This window comes from Sturnira hondurensis, unplaced genomic scaffold, assembly GCF_014824575.4.
Source record: "Sturnira hondurensis isolate 20B ecotype Veracruz unplaced genomic scaffold, ASM1482457v3 Scaffold0001221, whole genome shotgun sequence".
NCBI lineage: Eukaryota > Metazoa > Chordata > Mammalia > Chiroptera > Phyllostomidae > Sturnira > Sturnira hondurensis.
This window is the reverse complement of record NW_028073852.1, coordinates 7,226,174-7,248,043: the sequence shown is the minus strand read 5'-3', so window position 1 is coordinate 7,248,043 and position 21,870 is coordinate 7,226,174. Positions and strand designations below refer to the sequence as shown.

At 51.7% G+C, this 21,870-nt stretch overlaps 2 protein-coding genes and 1 long non-coding RNA gene across 10 annotated transcripts in view; 1 reads left to right on the top strand and 2 right to left on the bottom strand.

Annotated features, from left to right (window-relative positions):
* Nucleotides 1-6,305, bottom strand: part of LOC119002177 (uncharacterized) — a 40,803-nt gene extending 34,498 nt beyond the window's left edge. Inside the window, exon 1 of the long non-coding RNA XR_005069703.1 lies at nucleotides 6,089-6,305. This is a non-coding gene — a long non-coding RNA (uncharacterized LOC119002177). The remainder of the gene's footprint in view (nucleotides 1-6,088) is intronic.
* A 139-nt stretch (nucleotides 6,306-6,444) lies between these two features.
* TMUB2 (transmembrane and ubiquitin like domain containing 2) lies at nucleotides 6,445-10,563 on the top strand. Of its 3 annotated transcripts, none has more exons than XM_037067878.1 (3): nucleotides 6,445-6,547; nucleotides 8,547-9,110; nucleotides 9,336-10,563. In XM_037067878.1, exons 2-3 carry the CDS (start codon nucleotides 8,572-8,574, stop codon nucleotides 9,700-9,702), a joined length of 906 nt encoding a protein of 301 aa, XP_036923773.1. In that variant the 5' UTR covers nucleotides 6,445-6,547; nucleotides 8,547-8,571; the 3' UTR covers nucleotides 9,703-10,563. The 3 variants fall into 3 exon arrangements, with proteins under 3 accessions (XP_036923773.1, XP_036923765.1, XP_036923755.1); XM_037067870.1 differs by having other exon boundaries at nucleotides 6,470-6,601; XM_037067860.1 differs by lacking the exon at nucleotides 6,445-6,547 and adding an exon at nucleotides 6,608-7,240.
* On the bottom strand, nucleotides 10,292-18,343 carry ATXN7L3 (ataxin 7 like 3). 6 transcript variants are annotated; one of them, XM_037067807.1, is made up of 13 exons: nucleotides 18,110-18,343; nucleotides 16,688-16,798; nucleotides 16,254-16,386; nucleotides 15,882-16,053; nucleotides 15,603-15,700; nucleotides 15,393-15,415; nucleotides 15,043-15,109; nucleotides 14,808-14,893; nucleotides 14,228-14,296; nucleotides 13,902-13,945; nucleotides 13,598-13,669; nucleotides 13,348-13,505; nucleotides 10,292-13,250 (listed from the first exon to the last, which is right to left on the bottom strand). In XM_037067807.1, the coding sequence occupies exons 2-13, from the start codon at nucleotides 16,736-16,738 to the stop codon at nucleotides 13,102-13,104; spliced, it is 1,122 nt and encodes a 373-aa protein (XP_036923702.1). In that variant the 5' UTR covers nucleotides 16,739-16,798; nucleotides 18,110-18,343; the 3' UTR covers nucleotides 10,292-13,101. The 6 variants fall into 6 exon arrangements, with proteins under 6 accessions (XP_036923702.1, XP_036923735.1, XP_036923726.1 ...); XM_037067840.1 differs by having other exon boundaries at nucleotides 14,808-14,836; nucleotides 18,110-18,342; XM_037067831.1 differs by having other exon boundaries at nucleotides 15,043-15,088; nucleotides 18,110-18,342.
* Nucleotides 18,344-21,870: the final 3,527 nt, after the last annotated feature.

Sequence of the window (21,870 nt, the reverse complement as noted above, 5' to 3'; positions counted from 1 at the left end):
GAAGCTTTTCAAGCCAAGCTAGTTTTTATGATCGCAAATAAATGATGGATGCACAGTTCCGATGTGTGGATATTGCTGGGCTGCAGTGTGACCGAGATGCCTATCACTCCCCACAGTGTCCTCTTCTATGGTCCCCAGATTTTCTTCTGCACGGAGCAACTGTTACTCTTGTGATAGCAGAAAGGGTATAAGAACAACACGAGGCCCCTCCCAGCTCCTGAATTTGTAGTACCCTCCTCGGGAGGGAATTAAGGAGGGGCTCCCAACAGCCTGCACACCTGTCCTTTTTCTGAGGGACTTTGGGACCCCGGTGCCCTGACCATTTATTTGGAGCTCTGGGGTGGCCTCCTGCCGCTGTGGCTGGCCGCCCCTCCCCCATGGAGCTGCATCTGCAGAGATGCGCTTCGACCATCATGGAGACAGGCTTTTACCTCCTTAGGCAGAGCAGCAACCTCTCCTTGCGGGACATTTTCACTTCAACATCACAGAGCCAAAGAAAGGCCCCAGAGGAGAGAGGGCAAGCCTCTCTGGTCCTGGGCCCGAGCGGGGAGCTCCCGTCCCGGGGAGGCTGCTGAGTCGTCTGACCCCCCAACTGCAGGTTCACCCAACGGAGCCCAGCTTTTTCTGCCACATTTACAACTACAAGAAGACATCCGTTTAAAGAAAACAAAAGATACACGTGACTATGTATATTATTGGGCACTAAGAGAAGATTTTCCAGTGTAAAAGCATAAAAGAAAAGATTAGATCTGGACACAGAAAAAGTTTAGATTTGGTGTTACAGAAACACCGAATCAGTAACATGCCTTGCCATGTACAAGGCAAAAAATATTGAAAAATGTGGTACAGCTAAAAGATGGGGTTCCCTTGCTCTGTGAGGGCAGGAATGATATGTTTGTTTACTTGAATCCTCACCTGAGGATGTTTGTATTGATTTTAGAGAGAGAGGTAGTGGGGGGGAGGGGCAGAGAAACGTCAATGTAACAGAGAAATGGGGATCGGCTGCTGCCCATACATGTCCAGACCGGGGACTGAACCTGTAAACTAGGTATGTGCCCTAACTAGGATCCAGCCCGCAAACTCTTAGTGCACAGGACAACGCGGCAACCAACAGCCATCAGGCCAGGGCAGGAATGATCTCTGTTTTATCACCATTGTTGACTTGGTGCCTCTACAGCGACTACCAGAGAACAGACACTCAAATATCTAAATGAATGATAGTTAGCATCACCAGCAATCGGGGAAGTACAAATTAAAACAGCAATATGATATTCCACTAGATTAGGGGAAATTTTAAAGATTGATAATATGCAAGGCCTGTGAGGATATGGAGAACTAAGTTCTTGCACATCCTATTGGTGGGAAAGGAAGCGGCTTCTCTGGTGGGCAGTTTAACAGCACCCTTAAGCACTGCTCCCTACAAAAGGCTGGTGCATATGGGAATCTCATCCCAGCTTGCACCCACTCGGCCAGTGGGAGGTGGTACACAAGTCCATGCAATGAAACAGAATTCAGCCCTTGCACAGGGTAGTACCCTCAGCAGGAAAGAACTGGGAAGGGATTCCAAGTGAATCGCATGCATATTGCTTTGGAAAATTTTTCAAGACTATTGCTAAGGAGAAAAAAAAAAACAGGTCGGAATCCAATATGTTCAGCAAAAACAAAACATAACACAACAAACCCCATCACTGTCGAGGAACAGGAAAAGACAAGGAAGGCAGGTGCGCACCCAAAAATTCTCCCTCTGGGCAGGGAATGGGGAGTGTGGTGGTGGGTCTTTTAATGGTCCGTATTTGAATTTTTTTACCGAAGGGTACCCATGGATTCTTGTGAAATTAAAAAAAAAATGAGGGCCCTGGCTGGTATAGCTCAGTGGATTGAGCGCGGGCCTGCAAACCAGATGATCGTGGTTCGATTCCCAGTCAGGGCACATGCCTGGGTTGCAGGCCAGTTTCCACCAGGGGACTCACGAGAGGCAACCATACATTGATATTTCTCTCCTTCTCTCCTTCCCTTCCTCTCTAAAGATAAATAAATAAAATATTTTTAAAAAATTTTTAAAAATGAGGGAAAACCTGGCTGGTGTAGTTCAGTGGATTGAGCACGGGCCTGCAAATAAAAGGATCGCTGTTTGATTCCCAGTCAATGGCGCATGCCTGGGTTGCAGGCCAGTTCCCATCAGGGGACGTACAAGAGGCAACCATACATTGATATTTCTCTCCCTCTCTCCTTCCCTTCCCCTCTAAAGATAAATAAATAAATAAACCTTTTTAAAAACTGAGGGGAGAAAAGGCAAAACGCCCAAAGAGTTAATTTACAAACTAGTTGATGAAATATGAAAAACGTGCAAACTCACCGGTAATCCAATTAATGCAAATTAAAGGAGCAGACACTTGTTGCCTATTGCAACCATTTCCAACCTTTTCATCTCATGGCACACATAAACTAATTACTAAAATTTTGCAGCACACCAAAATATATACTTTTGCCAACCTGACAAAAAAAAGGTATAATTTTGATTCATTCACACCAGATGGCTATTGTAGTGTTGGCTGCTGTCGTTTTTTTATTTGACAGTCGAAGGGAAAAGAGGACAGACAGTGTCCCTGACTAAATAGTCAGGTACTGCATGTTTTACAAATTCTTGCAGCACATGGGTTGAAAATCTCTGACCTGTCGGTTTGGCAAACATGAAACAACAAGTAGTGGTTAGGAAAGGAGTGCTTTTTGTGTCTTAAATTTTTTTTAAAAGATTTAAAATTTATTTTTAGAGAGAGGGGAAGGGAGGGAGGGAGAGAAACATCAATGTGTGGTTGCCTCTTGCGTGCCCCCTACTGGGACCTGGCCCACAATGCAACCCTGGTATGTACCCTGACTGGGAATTGAACTGGCGACCCTTTGCTTCACAGTCCGGCACTCAGTCCACTGAGCCACACCAGCCAGGCTTCAAATTTTTATATTTGACAAATTTGACGTATCACAATTTGTAAATTTGAGGTGTGCAGTGTGTTACTTTGATGCATTTATATATAGTAATGTGATTGCCATTGAAGAAATATTTATCGTATTGTACCACTGCAGTACAATATTATAGACTATATTCATTACACTGTGCATTAGAGTGGCTTCTTCATTACACATTACAAGTTTGTACCCTAAATGCCATCAATCTTATCCCCCCAAGCACTTTTAGTTTTTTAATAAAAAAGATTTACTATAAACATATTTAGTTAAGGCAGCATCCCAGAATTTATAAGTACATTCACTATTCCATAGCCATCTTGATTGTACACAAAGGTATAAAAACACCTAAGTTCAACAGTTTAAGAAAAATAAACATCTCATAAACTACATTATGAACAATGTCCTATGCAGTTAAGATCCATTAAAATACTTTGTTAATTATTGTTATATTTAAAGAAACAGTTTGGCCCTGGCTGGTGTCACTCAGTGGAATGAGTGTTGGCCTGAGAACCAAAGGGTCTAGGCTGGTTCTGCTCCCAGTCAGGACACAGGCCTGGGCTGTGTGGGCCAGGTTCCCAGTAGGGGGAGTGTGAGAGGCAACCACACATTGATGTTTCTCTCCCTCTCTTTGTCCCACCCTTCCTCTCTCTCTAAAAATAAATAAATAAAATCATTTTTTCTTTAAAGTTAAAAAAAATAAAAGAACCAGTTTGGGGCAGTAATATAGTCCCAGCTGCAGAATTATTTCTTTCCTCTCGAGAAAAACACCCAACCTCAAACCAAAGCCTGAAAGCCCCACTTTCAAAATGCCCTTAACTGCATCTTGTCCTTTGTTGCATGAACTCACAAAATATATCTCTTGTCAGACTCAACTTCCACTTTTTCCAACCCTTCATCCCAGCTGCTGAGCATTCCAAGACTCTCATCCCTAGCCAATCCTTCTTCTTCCATCCATTTTCCTCACTCTTAAGACTTTACAGCTGACTAGCAAATGAGAGAATTCTCTCAAATTCCCAATCTCTTCCCCCAACTTCTCTGAATCCATTCATCATTCATTTAATAAACCTTTAATAAGTACCTGATGCATGCAGGCATTGGAATACATTTCGGGGATATTGGAATAATAAAAAAAAAACCCACGAGAAAAAAAGAGACTTCTGGCCCTGGCTGGGGTAGTAGGTCAGTGGAGTGAATGCGGGCCTGTGAACGAAAAGGATCACCTGTTTGATTCTCAGTCAGGACACAAGTCTGGGTTTCAGGCCAGGTCCCCAGTAGGGGGTGCTCAAGAAGCAACCACACATTGATGTTTTCCTTTCTCCTTCCTTTCTTCTCTTCTCTAAAAATAATAAAATCTTTTTAAAAAATCATATGATATATAGCACATTTCCTAGCATATAATAAACTCAAAAGTATTAACAGCGGTTCAACTTACTGGTTTATTCATTTCCTCAAATATTTGAGAGGCAACTTACTGGTTTATTCATTTCCTCAAATATTTGAGAGGCCTTGAACCTGCTACTCTCTCTCTGTTTGGAACCCTTCTTGGTAAATCTCTACTCATTCTTCAAAATTCTATTTACTGTACCCCATAGGATGTTGTGCCCCATCCTGTGTCATTCTAAATGAAAACACTAAGCTTTAAACCCCCAAAATACATATATGCGCCCTGGCTGGTGTAGCTCAGGGGATTAAGCACGGGCCTGTGAACCACACGCTCCCGGTTCGATTTCCAGTCAGGGCAGATGCCTGGGTTGCAGCTCCCAGCAGGGGACTCACTAGAGGCAACCATACATTGATATTTCTCTTCTTCTCTCTTTCCCTTCCCCTCTAAAGATAAATAAATAAATTATTTTAAAAAGTACATCTATGCAGAAATTAAGACAATACCTTCAATCTCAAATACATATTGTTGATCAAAAGAAACACACACACACACACACAAGAAACCACACAAAAGAATTGAAAAGAGCGACTCAGATACTTGTACATCAGCGTTCATAGCCACATTATTCACAATAACCCAAAGGTGGAAAGAACACACGTCTATCAACAGATGAATGGATAAAGAAAATGTGATATATACATATAACAAGAATACCAGTCAGCCTTAAAAAGGAATGAAATTCGATACGATCTACAGCATGAATGACCCTTGAAAACATGCTCAGTGAAAGGAGCCAGACACAAAAAAGACAAACATTGTGTGATTCCACTTACATGAGATACCCGGAACAGAGGCGGGAGGAGGAGGGGGTACAGGAAATGGACAGTGTGATGGATGCACAACTTTGCGAATGCACCTCAAGCCACTGATTTAGCTGCTTAAAATGGTTCAAGTAGTAATTTTTATGTATATTTTACCATAATAAAAAGACTTAAAAAGCCAGACACCAAAGAGTACATACTTTTTGATTCTATTTATACAAAATACAGCAACAGAGATTTCTAATCTATGGTGACAGAAGTCAGAAGAGTGAATACTAGCTTTAGTCAGGTGGCTCAGTTGGCTAGGGCATCATCTGGATAGGCCAAGGCTGTGGGTTTGATCCCCCATCCGCACATGCAAGAATCAACCAATGAATGAATGAATAAGTGGAACAACAAATCCATGTTTCTCTCAAATCAGTAAAAAATTTAAAAAAAATAATGACTACTCTGTAAATTAGTGGCTGGAAGAGGACAAGAAGGTGAGTAATTATGGGTCATTCTTGATTCGAATGCTGGTTCTACCGGTGTGTTCCGCTGGCGAAAACCACCGAGCTCTTCGCTTATGAGTTTGCCCCTGTCTGCATCATTCACATCATTCAATCAATAGTTCACCAGAAAACAATAAAACCCCAGCACATCTTTAGAAAAAAATTAAATGCAAAAATGTTAAATTCTCGGATAAGTTCTCGGAAGCTGAGCCTTCTGGGGGAGGCTCCTGCTTTTCTTGTGCTCAAAACCCGCGCTGAATCTGTACCTTCTTTGAAATGCTTTCTTGCATAATTTACCCAAGTACCACACCACCTGGGCCCGCCTTCTCGGAGCACCGCGTAGTGACAAAATTGTCTCCCTGTTTGTCTCCCGACTATCCTTGAATTCTTGGAAGTCAGAGAGACTAGTCCTTACTGACCCAACTAACCTGGAGCAGTAACAATCCTATCAAGCCAGGCGGTTGAAACGAGGCCGGAAGAACAAGGCTGGAAAGATGAAAGTGCTGCTCAAGTTCTGCCCAGCTGTGCTAGGCCGTTCGATCTTCTAGACCCGGTACCACGCCCCCTTTCAAGCACCTCCCTCAATTCCCTTCAGGCGGTGCCCCTTGACCCTGAGCTCCTCCGACCCCGCCCACTAGGCGTGGCCCTGCCCGGGAGACCCAAGAGCCCGCCAACAGTGACTCCGCCCCTCCCTCCGCTGACAAACCTGTCCCTTTTAAAGAATACGTTTACGTCAGTCCGCCTTACGTAGCTTTGCATCATCAGTGCAAGGCGCGGAGGCGGGACTTCCTGCCTCTGGCTCTAACAGCTTCCTGGAGAAGCCGGAAGAGACTGGACCCTGGGCAGAATCGGGGGTATCCAGCCCCTTCTTCGGCCCCTACGGAAAGGTGAGTCCATGGGCCGTCCTGGTGAAGTCAAAACACTTAGTCTGGCCGTTTCAGGTGAGGACCTCTTTCCCTATTGAGACAGTACTGGTCAAGCCCCTCTTAATTTCCCATGAGTCCCCGCGTATTCAAGCACCGCCCATAGGCCCCTGGCCCCGCCCCGAAGTGTGAGGGGTGTGGATGGTTTGTGACCCCCCTCTCCCGATTCTACCCCTCACCGACTGGGAGAAGTGGGCTTCTGTACAGCGGCTGGCACCAGGCAACGTTTCGGCTCGGGTGGGCCCACGGACCCCTTCTGCAGAGCCGCGAGAATAGGACCGCCCCAAAGCAGAGCCTTCGCCTCAGAAAAGGCAGGGGACACCCCTTCACCGCGCGGTCTGGGTCGCTCACAGGCTGAGGAGAGAGCGAAGGCCTCTGAGACGGGAGACCTGGGGTCCGGCCCCCGCCCCCCGCCCCACGACCCACGACAGTCCCCTGTGTCTGTGCCTTTGCTTTTCTCCTCTGTTCGCCGCAGTTTCCTTTTCTGTAAATCGGGGTTAATGACATTAACCTCCTTACCATCCGGGGTTAGTTGTGGGTGTAATAAGTAATAAGTAATTGCTACCATTTATTTATCGAGCAATTGCAATGTGCCAGGCATTCTGCTAAGTATTTTGCTTCGATGATTTCCCGGCATCTTCAAAACAACCTTATGAGGTAGGTAATATTTTTCTCCCCATTTTATTGATGAAAAAGCTGAGGCTTCAAGGCAAAGCTGTCCGAGGTTACAGAGCTAGAAAGAGGCAAGACGAGGATTACAAGGTTTTTTTTCCCCCTGACTTCAGGACCCGTGTACTACATAAGGATGTGTGATGTAGGCAGATTTTGATAGGTTCCACAAACACTCTTTGAGCAACTACTGGGGCATTATGCTGGGCACTACAGTAGATAGAGAAATACACGTGGTCCTTGTCTCACAGGAGTTTAGTAGAGGGAGATGGACAGGTAGATGAATATAATGAAGTTTTATAGTTGCTGTGAGAATAGTCTGGTAATGATAATCATTAGACTGGGTTTGCCCAGGGACAGCAGTGAAAGCAGCAAATTCTCCAAGGGAAAGGGTAGGTACTCCAAGGAGCAAGCCGAGATCCTTGCCTTTCTAAGAAACTGCTGAGGGAGAACCTGCACAGTACAAAAGGAAAGACTGAGCTATGCACTGTGACAGCTGTTTTGGGAGTCTTCCAGATCTGTTCCACTCAGGTGGTGGTTTTTCAGTTGGGAGCCTATACTGACCCAGGAGGGCAGTGTTCCTGGTGCCTGGTGCCTGGCCTACTTTGCTCCCCAGAGCTTGAGAGGAGGCAGACACCTTGTCTGCTATGCAGTGTCTGCTGATGACCTCTACCGGGCTGCTGGGGTTTTCTGACTCTTGTCCCTTTGGGGAGATCTGACTCTGCTTTTGATGGTAAATTAATTTTCTTTGGCTCTTGATATCTGGATCTAGCTATGTGACCATGAGTGAGACAGGGTTTTCAGTGAGACAGTCTGGCAAGAGTGGTTGCACTCTACATCCAAAAGTGCCCCGGAATAAAATGCTACGGGGCTTTCTGATCTCTCTGAGACCACCTTGGAGGCTCCCCAAAGGGGGGTAGCTGTTCATCGAGTGATAGAAGTTCAAGTGAAACTCAGGGCTCAAAGGAGCAGATGTTTTTCCCCACCTACCGCAAAAGCAACAAACAGTTGCACCAGCAACAAAGCTGTAAGGTTTTCCTAATAGCCTGTGCTCACTGGGGGGCTGGAATGTGAGAGGGGAAGGGTGTGGAGCTTGGAATAGTGTCACCATAGAGGTAAAGGGCAAGTCATCAGCTCTAGGTTGGGGTTCGGGGTTAGAAAGGTTTGTTTCTTCTTCCACAAGACAGTGGACCCTGTTTTCTTTGAGGGCTGGGTCGGCTAGGGCCTAAACAAACTTGAAATCAGGTTGCAACCCCAGAGGCCCTATTGATGTTATCCCCCTTTGTTCCTGCAGTGTGGACCCGGTCAACAGCCAGGCCATGGAACTCTCTGATGTCACCCTTATTGAGGGTGTGGGTAATGAGGTGACTGTGGTGGCAGGTGTGGTGGTGCTGATTCTAGCCTTGGTCCTAGCTTGGCTCTCTACCTATGTAGCAGACAGCAGTAGCAACCAGCTCCTGGGCACTATTGTGTCAGCTGGCGACACATCCGTTCTCCACCTGGGGCATGTGGACCATCTGGTGGTGGGCCAAGGCACCCCAGAGCCAACTGAACTCCCACATCCATCAGAGGGTAATGATGAGAAGGCTGAAGAGGCTGGAGAAGGTGGAGACCCCACAGGGGAGCCTGGAGCTGGGGGTGGCGTTGAGCCCAGCCTTGAGCATCTGCTTGACATCCAAGGCCTGCCCAAGAGACACGTGGGCCCAGAGAGCAGCAGCCCACAAGCTCCGCTGAGATCTGAGGATAGCGCCTCCTTGCCTCCCAGCCCCGGCCTCATCAATGTACGGCTCAAATTCCTCAATGACACCGAGGAGCTGGCTGTAGCCAGGCCAGAAGATACTGTGGGTACCCTAAAGAGGTTAGTGAGCTGGAAAGGGGGAGGCTGGTCATACTCCATGTCCCTGGCCTTTGGTTGCCTCAGAGGAGGCTGGTAGCAGGGAACTGTCACATCCCAACTTACTAGGAATGGGTGAGATTTCCCTGAAACCACCCAGTTTTTCTGCCCTATTGCCCTGCTTTTTCGGTTCAGGCCTGTTTGTCTTCTCAGTCCTTGCCCTCTGTCTTTCCTTCTTCATCCTTACAGTAAACACTTCCCTGGACAAGAGAGCCAGATGAAACTGATCTACCAGGGCCGCCTGCTGCAGGACCCAGCCCGAACACTACGTTCCCTGAACATTACCAACAACTGTGTGATTCACTGCCACCGGTCACCCCCGGGGTCAGCTGTTCCAGGCCCCTCAGCCTCCCTGGCCCCCTCGTCAGCCACTGAGTCCCCCAGCCTTGGTGTCAGTGTGGGCAGCCTCATGGTGCCTGTGTTTGTGGTGCTGTTGGGCGTGGTCTGGTACTTCCGTATCAATTACCGCCAGTTCTTCACAGCACCTGCCACTGTCTCCCTGGTGGGGATCACTGTCTTCTTCAGCTTCCTAGTATTTGGGATGTATGGACGATAAGGACATAGGGAGAAAATGAAAGGCATGGTCTTCCTCCTTTATGCCTCCTCCCGTTTCCTGGCCAGACCAGGGCCCAAGGGCCTGGGAGGGAAGGATGGAGAGGATATGGTGAGTCCTTTTCAGCCCCTTCACATCCACAAGGGTAGACATCCCCTCTGCGTAAGCACAACTCAGGTAGAAACAAGGGTGTCATTGTCCTTCACTTTTAGGGCCCTGAAGTTCAGAGCCACGCTGGTGGCGAAGCTGTGGGGTGGGGAGCCTGGGCTCTGAGGACTCCCTCCTGCCTGTGACCCTAGCTCTTCCCATTGTCCTGCATGTTTGCTCTTCAGTGCCCAAGGCCACCTGCCAGGGCAGCTCAGTATGGCCCCTGCGTACTTCTGCAGGGAACCTGGAGTATCTCTCAATTCCTTAGCGGAATATCCATCTTTTGAGACTAAAATCGCACAGACAGGAACGAAGATGGTGTCAGCTTGCTCTGTAGGCACCTTGCTGCCTCTCCCTCTACCCCTTTAGCAGGAATAGGGTGTCCTCTATGTTCTGGAGCTTCCACTGTTCCCCCCTTTTTCAAAGCACTTTGCTTTTTTTTTTCTTAATAGTCCTTTAGAGAGCTCTGTCAGGAAGGGGATTGGGGCACAAAGCCAAGCCCCCAGCATTGGGAGAAGCCAGGCCACAGCTGCTGCTACCCTAGGCCTAAGGCTGTATGCAAGAAATGGCTCTGGCCTTTGGCCAGTGGCCTGCCCTGCCCAGCTCCAAGGAGGAGCGCTGAGTATGGAGCACTGTGCCCCTGGCCCTTGCCTCTGGGGGCCTTGGATGGGGGGGTGGGGCGGTGTCTGTGACTGAATAAAGTTCCATTTTGTGGCTGTGGTGCCTCCTGTGATATTAAGAGAATGGCTTTGCCCCCAGCAACATGGTAATGAGGGTGGGTAGGCCCTGCTACCAATGGGAGATGCAATTTATTTACACCAGCAGCCATGGGGGCAGGGGAAATACACAGCGTTTACAAAGTTAGCTACCTGTACAAGATGGATTACATATGCAAAAATAAAAATCTCAAGACCACAGGACAGCGTGAGCCCCACCCCCCCTCCCCCAATGACCCCAGCATGCGGTAATGCCAGGCGGGTGGCCCCTGGGCATGCGGGGGGGAGTGATGCATGGAAGGAAAAGCCACCGGCCATGGAAATTAGTACAGAACCCCCCCACACACACTCAGACACATGATAGGATACAGGGTGGACGACACCTAGCCAGGTTGGGAAGGATGGGAATTGAAACCCACACAGCCTGCTGTTAGAGGGAGGGGAATGGGGGAGCTCCTAGCCCCTGTTAAACTACATGGTAGGGGGGCATACTCTCCCAGGAAGGAAAGGGATTTGTTCCCTCAGGGTCCCTGCTGGACCAAGCCCACCTCTTACCCAGCCTGGGCAGGGGGCTCTGCCCTGAGGGCGGGCCGAGGAACAATGGGGAAGTGGATGTGGACAAACCAGTTCCCAAACTACTTCCCACTTCTCCCTCCTCCAACCAGAAGGGGGAAAGGGTATATATTAGGGCCTGAACTGCAGCTGCCTCTCAGAAGGAAGAATGGCCCCTGGCCTTCCTCCCTTCACCTTCAACCTACTTCCAAGAGGTCATTTGGAAGCAGGCTGGAGACTGGCTGAGATCCTCCTTTCCCTCTGGCTTCCCCTCAGAGGGAGACTATGGAGGTTCAAGAACAGAGGAGCCCAGGCCCCAGGATTTATTCTAACTCCTGCCAAAATCTGTTTGGCTTTTTTAAAAAATAATCACAATTCTTGGGTTAAAAACCAATTTGTAACCAGACTTCAGCCACAAGCAGAACCACCCCACGGGGAGGTCGGGGTTCCAGACAGGGTGCTACCACCCCATCCCTGTTGTTCCCTTAACCCTCTAGGACCCCTAACCCAAATCGGTCCAACCAGTCCTGGGTACTTGCTACCCAATGTGGGGTAACTCCTCCTGAGAGGAGGGCAGGGGACACATCCAGCAAATGCCAGAGAACTTGGCTTAGGATAGCTCCACCCATGACAGTCAGCTCTGCTCCCAGCCTCAACTGCATTCCTCCAGCTCGGCTCCTGGGAGTGATGGTGCCCACGTGGAGGTGGGACAGTACATCTCTTCAGGATGTAGACCAGGCAGGTGGGCACACTGGCGTGACAGTCCAGAGGGGCAATGCCTAGACATGACACCCCTTCCTCTCCACCGGTAACCCAGAGCACGAGACTACCCTCTCTTCCTGCCCTACTCCCTAGCAAAGGGGAAGAGGTAAAAAGATCAGGATTTTCCTCAGAGCCCCAAACCACAAGTACAGAATAAATAACTTAAAAGCGGCTAAGGAAGGGGAAACAGGGCAGGCTTTGGAGGCAGGAGCATCGAGAGAGGAACTGAAGCTGGTCAAGGTGAAAGGGGGGGTGGCAAGCAGCAGCTGGGAACATGGGCTGCCCAGGAAGGGCAGTGGGGCAGGGCAGGCAGGAGGAACATGGGGCCACCCCAGGAGGGCGAGGCTGAGCCCCTTCCTGGGGCAGGGAATGAGGTAAGAAAACATTTCAAATAAAGCAGCACCGTTCCCTCTCACCTTGGGGCCCCACTCCTCACCAGCCCTGGGTCAGGGAGAAAAGGTAGGGGGAGTCATTATTTGATACACAGCTCCCTCTTCCTACCCTCCCCTAACCCGTTCTTTGAAGCTGTAGAGGCTGGAGGCCCTTTCCTGGCACCCAACAAAAGGACAGCTCCTGCTGCCAATGAGGCCCATGGGGACTGAGGGGAAAGGGCTGCCCCTGTGAGGGGCAGGGAAGGCGGTGGCAGTTCTGGATGCCTACCTCAGCAGACAGCTTGCTGTGCCTGCCTACCCCTGGGACTTGGGGCATTTGATAGGATTCTGCACACAGACAGGACATGCCCAGCCCTGCCCCTCAGCTCCAAGCACCGGACCCATTCACATTGCTGAGGGCGGCTGGGGGAGGCCCCCTCCAGGCTCAGCTTCTAACCCACAGCCTCCCGGGTAGCCATAATGCTCCTCGGCAGGGCTTAGTCCAGTTCCTGGGGTGGGGGGCAGGCAGTGCCCTGGCAGAGTGCCCAGGTCAGGCCCCTGGCCTAGCTGGACATCCAGTAACTCAGAATAAATATGAAAACCGCCTCCCCACCGAACTTATGTCCAAAGGCATAGTATGTCCAGGTCTGAGTCCTGCATGCCGAGGGGTCGTACTCCGTCGCAGAGGACCCTGACACCCCCCAGGGGCGCATAATTGGATCCTCTGCCTGCCTGGCCCACCAAGCTTCTCAAGCCCAGACCCCCAGCAGCTGTCCATTTGCCAGGTTATGCCACCTGGGTGGGGGTTGGGAGAGAGGGCTCTGCTTAGCCAAAGGCTATCCCTTGCACCCAAGTCAGTTGATGTCATCGTAGATGCTGGGCGTCGGGGGTGCCGGTGGCTTTGGCTTTTTCTTCTTGTTGGAGCCTAGGCCGGAGGCAGTCCCTACCAGGCTCAGATGGGATTTCTTTTTCTTCGTTTTCCGTGACTCAGAGCTGTTGGTACCTGAAGAGAAAGATGCACAAGGGGTGAGGGAAGGGCTATGGCAGGAGAACGCACAGTGCCCCCGCTCCTTTGCTTCAGGCCCAGCTGGGTCACCTACCTAGACCCCATCCCTGATTCTCGCTCGTCTTGGAGGAGCCTGAATCAGAGGGTGAGAGATCAGAGGAGCCGTCCCACTGCAGCCGGCTGATCAGGGCCTGGCTGTCAGTCATGTCAAAGCTGTCATTATCCAGGGAACTCTCCACCTCTGGAAGGACGCTAGAGAGGGGAGGGGCCAGAGAAGGGCTTTACAGATGCCAATCATCATCCTAGCCTTTCACAACCCACCACCCTTCTTGCAGGTCACTTACGCTGAGGGTCCAAGGAAGTAAATCCGCACGGCTCGCCGCTGCTCATCTGTGTGCTGGGGGCAGCGCAGGGACCTGGTAGGGAGAGAATGATCAGACCCTGACAAGGCAGAAGGGCCGGAGGAACTCAAGCGAAGCCCCTTGAGTTTCAGCAGAAATAGAAGGGATAGCCAACAGGGAAGGGATGAAGAGAGAGCCTCTAGATTAAAGGGGAGCCCCATTGCTCAAGTCCAGGGTACTCCGACCCCACACCCAGGGCGAGTATGCAGGATGGCCCCCCAGCCCCCCTTCTAGATTCTGAGCTCACCTTGTGCACATCTTCTTGGTGTGTTCAGAAATCACCCCACATTGCTGGAAGAGGAATATAAGCTGAAAGGAGGGATAGAGGGAAACCTACTCTAGACACTAAATGTTTTTTTCTGTAAAATTCAAGATTGCACAAGCACAAATGGTCCCAATTTGTCCAGAGCAGAAAGGTCCCAGATCACCACTGGCCAGGAACCCTAGTTCCAGAGAGAGAACTATACGGCCCTGACTGCTACTGCTACGTCACCAGCCTCCTCCCTCAGGGCCTTGCCCACTGCTGGTGGCTCCGCCCCACTCCCAGAGGCCTCCCTTTTCCTGGTCCCTCACCGTGGTGAGCAGGCTACGGAGCTCCTCAGGTCCCAGGGTCTCATAGCTGATCCCAGTTGAGTTGTTATACTGGGGGAGAACCAGAGGTACAGGTTAGAGCAGCAGCAGCAGCCAAAGAAAGGAGGGTAGGGGTGGGGTGGAGAACCAGTCCCTCTCAATCCACTCTAAGGGAGGGTGCCTTAAGACTTCCCAGCAGACCCTAGCAGGTGTGGCTCAGTGGACTGGGGCCAGCCTGTGAATCAAAAGGGGGCTGGTTTGATTACCCATCAGGGCACATATCTGGGTTGTGGGCCAGGTCCCACTTGGGGGGTGTGCAAGAGGCCATCAGATTAATGTTTTTTTCACACATGGTTGTTTTTCTCACTTTCTCCCTCTCTCCCCTTCTCTCTAAAAGTAAATAGAATCTTAAAAAAAAAAACCCAAAAACTTCCCAGCAATTTTCCAATGCAAGATGTAAACACCCCATCAAGTGCTTCTGGCTGTATGCATTCTGACCCCCTGCCCCCTTTTCTTAATCCCACCCAACCCACCACAAGGAAAATGAGGCGGGACCTAAAAGGGGGAGCTGCTACTTACTCACCTTAAAAGGATCCGAATTGCTAAGTTCCCCTGAAGAAGAAAAAAGAAGGGGAAGGGTGTTTGATGCAGAGGTACAGACAGAGAACCCTGAAAATAACCAGAGAGGAAGTGGGGGTGACAGAAGGATCACAGGCCCTCCCTCGATACCCCTGTCCCCCAAGCCTCCCACCTCCACCCTCCAGCAGAGTCCCAGAAAACACAGCTAGAATCACTAACGTTATTCCAGCCCCACTTACCATTTTTGTGTTTTAAAGACTTGGATCTTCTAGGGGAATTGGGGTTCTGGAATGGGAGATACCATAGCTTTGGAGAAAGGGTAACGATAAGGGGGAGCCGAGAACCCAGGGAAGGAAAAAAGATTTGACAAAGAAACATCCTCAAATTCCTCCTCTTTTTACCCACATCCACCTCCCCCAACACCCCCAGGCCTCTGCTGCCCTCCTGCCCACCACAGACACCCTCATCCCAAAACCCAGAGGCACCCAATGACCTCAGACTTGAGTCAAGACACTTGAGGACTCCCTGCCCAAAGGGGAGGGTATCTGTCCTTCGCCCAAATTTCCCTCATGCTTGCCCCAGCTCTTACCTTGTCTGATTTTCTCTTCTTGGCTGTGTAGGACAAAAGGATAAAGGGCAGGGTCACTTTAAGTTCCCAATCTGATCTAAGAGCACCGAAAGAAAAGTACAAAGCTACATCTTCCCCCTCATTCAAGATAATTTGTGATCGTTGCATACCCAATTCCTGCTGGCCCACCTCACCCCACTGCCCCCCAAGATTCCCCAGATCCCCAAACACCTTTCTTCTCTGAGCCATAGGACCAGTCGTTGTCATTGATGTCATCATTATCCTCTTGGTCACTCTCAGACTTGTTCATACTGTTGCTGTTGGCAATCCTGACAAGAGAAGGGGAGGAAAAAGGCCAAGGCTGCCACCTCTCTCCTCCCCACATAGTGGAACATCTGGGGCCAAGCACGACCCACTCAGCGTGTCCTACAAATGCCCCCAGGGGACCCCACCACAGTACAGACTACAAAAGACAAGCAGCTTTGGTTCTAGCAGGGGCAAAGCCCTCACCGGCGGTTGGCAATTCGGCTGCTGTTCCGACCCATTCCTAGGCACTTCTCCAGATGGGGAGCAAAGCGGGAAGCGGCAATGCTGCGGCTGCAATTGGGGCAAACACACTCCTTGCTCTTCCACTGGTTGAAAACCTGTCCAAAGATGTCCAATCCCGGCTGGTCCACGATCTCTGGGGACAGGAGAGGCGTGGCGATCAGGGTGAGCTGGGACCCTCACTTCATTCCCACCTGTGCCCCATGGCCTCTTCCAACTCCCAGCCTGAGCTCACAGGAGCTCCAGGCTCTACATCTGGAGGCGTTTCCCCGAGGAGGAGCCTCCAAGCATGACCAGGGCAGGGCCAGACTGCCCTCCTTCAGCCCTGGAGCTCACCAAAGTCCTTCATGCTATCAGGATCCGTGTCGTCCAGGAAGAAGTAGCCACACTTGACAGCCCGGTGTACCTCAAAGCAGAATCCCAAACAGGAATCCTCAACCAGGTCAGCGTATATCTCCTGAGCGATGGCCTGGGTGCAGGGGAGAACGTCCACGGTCACCAGAGTCACAGCTGCCCAGGACTGAAAGCAACTCTCATCAACCAAATCTCCAGCTAACTGGCCCTGGCCAAAAATAATGCTTTCTTTGCCATTTCCCCCATCTTGACTTTGCCTTCTTTCTTCTTCTTGATCCTTGGGCTTTTTCATCTGGTCCTATTCCCTTTAAGGAATCAGGCTGACTACCCAAATTCCTTTTTGGTGTGGATGCCAGATACAGCGACGTAGAGACATCAAGAGAAAGAACTAGAGGCACACGTGGGGGAGCCCTCACCTCTAGTTTGCTGTTATCCAGGCCAGACAAAGACATTTCCTCCATTTTCATTTGTAAACTCTTGTGGAGACGGCGCTCTGACTGCTCATAGCACAGCGGGCGGCAACACGGCTGCACACAGGGGGGTGGGGGTGTTGGTATGAGTCCAAGGCACCTCTAAACCCCGCCACCTCCCCTCCGTACCTCACTGCCCAGAGCTTATCCTGGCATCAAGATATACCCCTCCCTCAGGCCTAGGCTCACTAAGTCCCAAAGATGGCCTAGTCCTCCCCAGGCCTTAACTCAGGCCCTGGACTCTACTGATGATCAGAGCCTGGGTTTATAGGAGGGAACAGCTCACCCCAGGTCCCCAAAACTCAAACCCCTCTTTGATACCCATGGTGCAATGCAGCAAGGGGAGGAGAAGGAACTCTAAAGGCCCCACAGGGTGTGGCAAAGAACTGCACAGACTCCTAAATACAGCACCCCCCCCTCCTAGGCTCTCCTCAGAGTCACCTCTGCTTTCAGCCAGGATGTCCACTTGGGGGGGTACTGCTACCAGAAGTAGGAATGGCCCTAGGACCCTACAACCTTCACCCCACTGTCTTCCCTTGAACTAAGCCTGCCACTCCAAGAGGGGAGTGGAGTCCACAGAACCCTAAAGGGGCATTTCCAGTCACCGTGAGCAAGAGGGGGTAGAGCCTGGCAGGATGGCATGCCAGGAGTGGGCACTCCCCTTACCTGTTCTTCTCTTAGATAACCACCCTCCCTCCCTCAGGACCTGCCCGGAAGTCTTTCCAAGAGCCCCAAAGTCCAGGAATCCCCATCAAAGGATTCAAAAACAGCGCCCACAGTCCAGGGACCCTCTGAACGGTGGGTACGAGTTTAAGGAGCAGCGGGCCTAGAGTGGGGTGGGGACTGACAAATGAGCCAGGGGCACTGGGGAAGGTAGGAGGCCGGGCCTCGGCTCTTCCCCCGTCCCTGCGGCACTGCTGCTGCATCATACCGACTGGGGGGAGGAGAGCAGAGCCACCGGAGGCCGGCGCCGGTCCGGGACAGACCGACCCTTAGAGAGTGGGCAGAGTGGGACGCGTCCCGGTCCCTCTCCTTCCCCACCCGCCGACAGCCCGGGCCGGCCGGGGAGAGGAGTCCGGGAGGGTGTCTCTATTGTCCCGGGGGCTGGGGCCTGGCTCCCTAACAAAGGCCCCGCGCCCCCTCCCCGGTCGGCCCTGCCCCGCCCAGGGGGGGGACCCAGACAGGGGGAGAGCGGGGGCCCCCGGCCGGGCCGGGAAGCCGGGGGAAGCCGGGCGTTTCCGCGTCGGCCCGGGGGGAGGGGAAGGGGCGCTGACCCAGACCTGGGGGGAGGGGGCCCAAGCCCCGCCTTGGGCCCCGCCCCCCGCCCCCCGCAGGCCCCTCCCCCGTCCGTCTCCGTCCCGTACTCACCCCGCCCGGGGGGCCGCGCCGGGGCCCGGCGGCCTCTCAGGGCCGCGTCCTCCGGCGGCGGCGGCGGCGGCGGCTGCTCCGGAGCCCCATGTCCGTCGGTCCGTCCTCGCCTCTCCCCAGGGCCTGGGGCCCGGGGCCGGGGGGTCGGAGCGCCCCCCCGCCTCGCCGCTTCACCGGGCGGCCATGGCCCCTTCCCCTCCCTTCTCGTCCCGTCGCCGCCTCCTCCTCCTCACCTCACCCCGCCCGCGCGCAGTCCGCGCGCCGTCCGCGCGTCCCTCCCCCCGCCCCCCACTCCAGCCCGCCTCTCCCGGGCGGGGGGTGCGGCGCGAGCCCGGAGCGCGCGCGCGTGCCGCGAGCGAAGGATGGATGGATGGAGCTAGCGAGAGCGCGAGCGTGCGCGCGCGCACCCCTCTCCCCCTCCCTCCGCGCGGGCTCGAGGCCAAGCGCGAGCGCGCTGTAACCTCCTCTTCCTCCTCCCGCCCCTCTTCAACACCCCGCCCCCGCCCTCCCTTCCTCTTCCTTCTTTCGCTTTCGCGCGCCCAGCGACGGCTCGCGCCTGCTAGAAGGGCCCGAGCGCGTGCATCTGCCCCGCGGCCGCAGCTCGGCAGCATTTGCTCCAGGGGGCGGGGACCGAGCGGGGAGGAGGGGCGCCACGCCACGCCGCCGGCCAAAGTACCGGCGGATGGGGACGGGGGCGGGGATTTGGGCGGGGCCGTAGGGAGCCATCTCAACCAATCGTCGCCTCACCTCGGTCCGGCAGGCCCAATAGAATGGCGGTGGGTGTGGCGGCGTTCAAGGTGAGGTGCGCGGTGCGTTGGGGGCGGAGACGTTGAGCCGTCCCGGCCGGCTCCGGGGCGGGGGCAGCGGGTGGCGTCTAAAGAGAGCGCCGGCTCCTAGGCGAGCCCGGGACGTCTTCCGGCCCAAGCTCCCCCGCCCTTCCCTTGGGGCTCCCGGCTCTCCCCCTTCCCCAACTCCTTCACCGCGGGGTGTATCCTGAAGCGTGCAGCCACTTCTGGAAGAGGCTAGAGTTAAAGTGGGGCGCAGTTAGCACCTCAGGGCAAAAGAATCTGTGGAGCTGAAGGGGCTCATCGGAATCTCTGTTCCCCATTTCTGGACGGGTGTTAGTTAGCCCGCTCCAGGCCTGCGAGTCCACAAACTCCCGAGATGAGGGTCCTCCGCTGTGGGTGGATGCCGAGCTATGCCCTTCTGAGCTGAGCGTCCTCCCCGCCCTCATCCTAATTTAGATCCCACACCTGCTCGCCTTTCCTGCTTCCGGAACCCACGCTGGACCGCCCCCCTGCCCCCACCTCTTAGAGAGACTGCCTGGCATGGGCCAGACCCTTCCCCCGACGTAGTGACTCCCCTGAGTGTGCCCTTATCCGCCCGCTCTCACAGTCCCTCTTTACATTTTGGAGGAAAGGGCCTCCCAGCCGCAATAGATATGTAGACTGGTACTTCTCTCTCGGTTAGTTTGTGCCTGGAGTCTGGAATGGGCGTATGACAGCCCTCTCGCTTCAGAAGATAAGATTAAAGGAGGAAGAAAGTCTTAAGTCATATACTTTGGGACCATTATTGGCCCCTTAATCTTTAGCAAACATTTCTAGAGTACATAGCACTATGTGGTTAATACCAGGAATGAGATCTGAATTTAAATCTGTGGACTTGACAAATGAACTTGGGCAAATGGGCTCGGTTGCCTCAGTTTCCTCTGTTGCACTGGGTATAATGATCGGACCCATCTCATTAGGTTGTTTCGAGGATTGACGTGCTTGCGGAAACTCAGCTCAGTGCACGTGCCCAGTAAATCTTAGCTGTTGTTCTTTTGGCGCTCTGTAAGAGTTCTTACCCATGCTGGAAGGCAAACATGAAATATGACCATTGTACTTCCCCAAGTTCGCAATTTGTGGTATAGACAGACCTGTAGGAAAATAACTGCCAAACCAGGTGATAAAAACTAGAGAGATATACATAGGAGACAGGTGGCCAGGATAAAAGAATTGGTCGGGAAAAGCTTCTTGTAGTGGGAGATGAGCCAGGTCAGGATAAGTTAAGAAGGCACTGGACATCCCAAACAGCAAACTTCAGAACATAGATCAGTCTGGGGATTGGCTGGAACATAGAAATGGGTGGGAAAGCAGCAGGAGGTGAGTAGGTCAGACTACACAGGACTAAGGGTATACTGAGAAATTTGCAGACTTTAAACCTATATGCCATGAGACGTCTTCAAGGTAATCATTTGAACAGACTTGCATTTTAAGTAGATCACTCAGGAATGCGGACTCTGGTTACAACCTTGGAGCAGTAGGTTTTCATTTTTTATTCATTTTTCTTACTATTTTTTAATCCTCACCTGAGGACATGTTTATTGATGAAGGGGAGAGAGAGCGAGAGAGAGAGGTGCCCTGGCCAGGAATCCAACCCCCACACTTTTGGTGTATGGGATGATGCTCCACCCGAGTCAACCAGCCAGCACAGAGGCTGTAGGTTTTTATTATCAATTGAGGTGTATGGGGTAAAGGGGAAAGAGAGACCCTGAAAACACCTTTAACCAAGATGGGGAACTCTGAGATGTGAGGATACAGGAGAATGACAAAGTTCATTTGGGGCTATGTTGGACTTACTATGGGATCAGCTGGTGCAGACTCGCAGAAGTAATTGAACTTGGGTCCAGAGTAAAGGAGTGAGGCCAGGCCTTCAGGTACCTGCCCAGCATGAATCAGGAATTCTCCACTCCACTGATGTGTCTCTAAATATGCACAGTAAATCCTGCCCTAAGGAATTTACACATAGGCAGGAAGCCTTCCTGTCTCCTCCCTGTTTGCCTAAATGCTTTGTTACTTACCCACCTGTGGCCACCCTCAGACCAAATTCCTTTACAACTGGATTTTACAATTCATTCAGCACTTGGCTTGGGCTGCTCTGTGGTGGTGACCTCTTTGGGCACATGCCCAGTCTCCACAGTTATCACCAGTCAATAAACACTAAGGACTGCACTTATTTTAGGCTCTGGGGTTACAGAGAGACATACTTGTCCTAGTGGAACTTACAGCTTCCTGATGTGATGACATCCAGGTCACTGAAGAAACAAATGGCATGGAGATATTTTTGTCAGAGGATGAGGGGAGGGTTCCCTGGAGGAAGTGATACTTTATTTTATGTTATTTTATTTATTAATTTGAGAGAGAGAGGGAGAAAAATACTGATGTGTTGTTCCACTTCTGCGTGCATTCATTAGTTGATTCTGTTATGTGTCCTGGCTGGGTATTGAACCCACAACCTTGGCATATTGGGATGATGCGCTAACCAACTGAGCTACTCAGCCAGGGCCAGGAAGTGATCTTTTAAGTGGAGCCATGAATGAAGCTAGGTGGAGAGATGAAGAGGAATATTGTAGGCAGAGGGAACTATTATGTATATAGGCAGGATGATGTGTACAAGCCCGGGAGGAGAGTGTGGTATGTTTGAGACATGGATCGCTGGTGTGGCTGGAATTGGGACAGAGAAGCAAGCAGGGTCAACAGGGCCTTGTAAGCCATACTTATTCATTCAACAAATATTTGTTGAGTGTCAAATGTATAATGGGCAATTTTATTGAAATTACTGTAATGAACAGCAGATAAGGTGTCTTCTACTTGGGGAGCTAGAAAATAAACAGGTACACAAATACATAAATAGGGAACTGTAGAAGGAGGCCTCTTTAGAGAGGGTGGGGAAGGAAGGCCTGTTTGTGAGGTGACATTTGAGCTGAGGCCTGAAAAAAG

Coding starts and splice junctions, on each gene's coding strand:
- TMUB2 (XM_037067860.1), top strand. CDS start 7,206: ATGATTTCCCGGCATCTTCAAAACAACCTTATGAG. Junction 7,241..8,546: donor CTTCAAAACAACCTTATGAG/GTAGGTAATATT, acceptor TTGTTCCTGCAG/TGTGGACCCGGTCAACAGCC. Junction 9,111..9,335: donor ACTGTGGGTACCCTAAAGAG/GTTAGTGAGCTG, acceptor TCATCCTTACAG/TAAACACTTCCCTGGACAAG.
- ATXN7L3 (XM_037067807.1), bottom strand. CDS start 16,738: ATGAAAATGGAGGAAATGTCTTTGTCTGGCCTGGATAACAGCAAACTA. Junction 14,297..14,807: donor GCAATTCGGATCCTTTTAAG/GTGAGTAAGTAG, acceptor GTTCTCCCCCAG/TATAACAACTCAACTGGGAT. Junction 13,251..13,347: donor GAATCAGGGATGGGGTCTAG/GTAGGTGACCCA, acceptor CTTTCTCTTCAG/GTACCAACAGCTCTGAGTCA.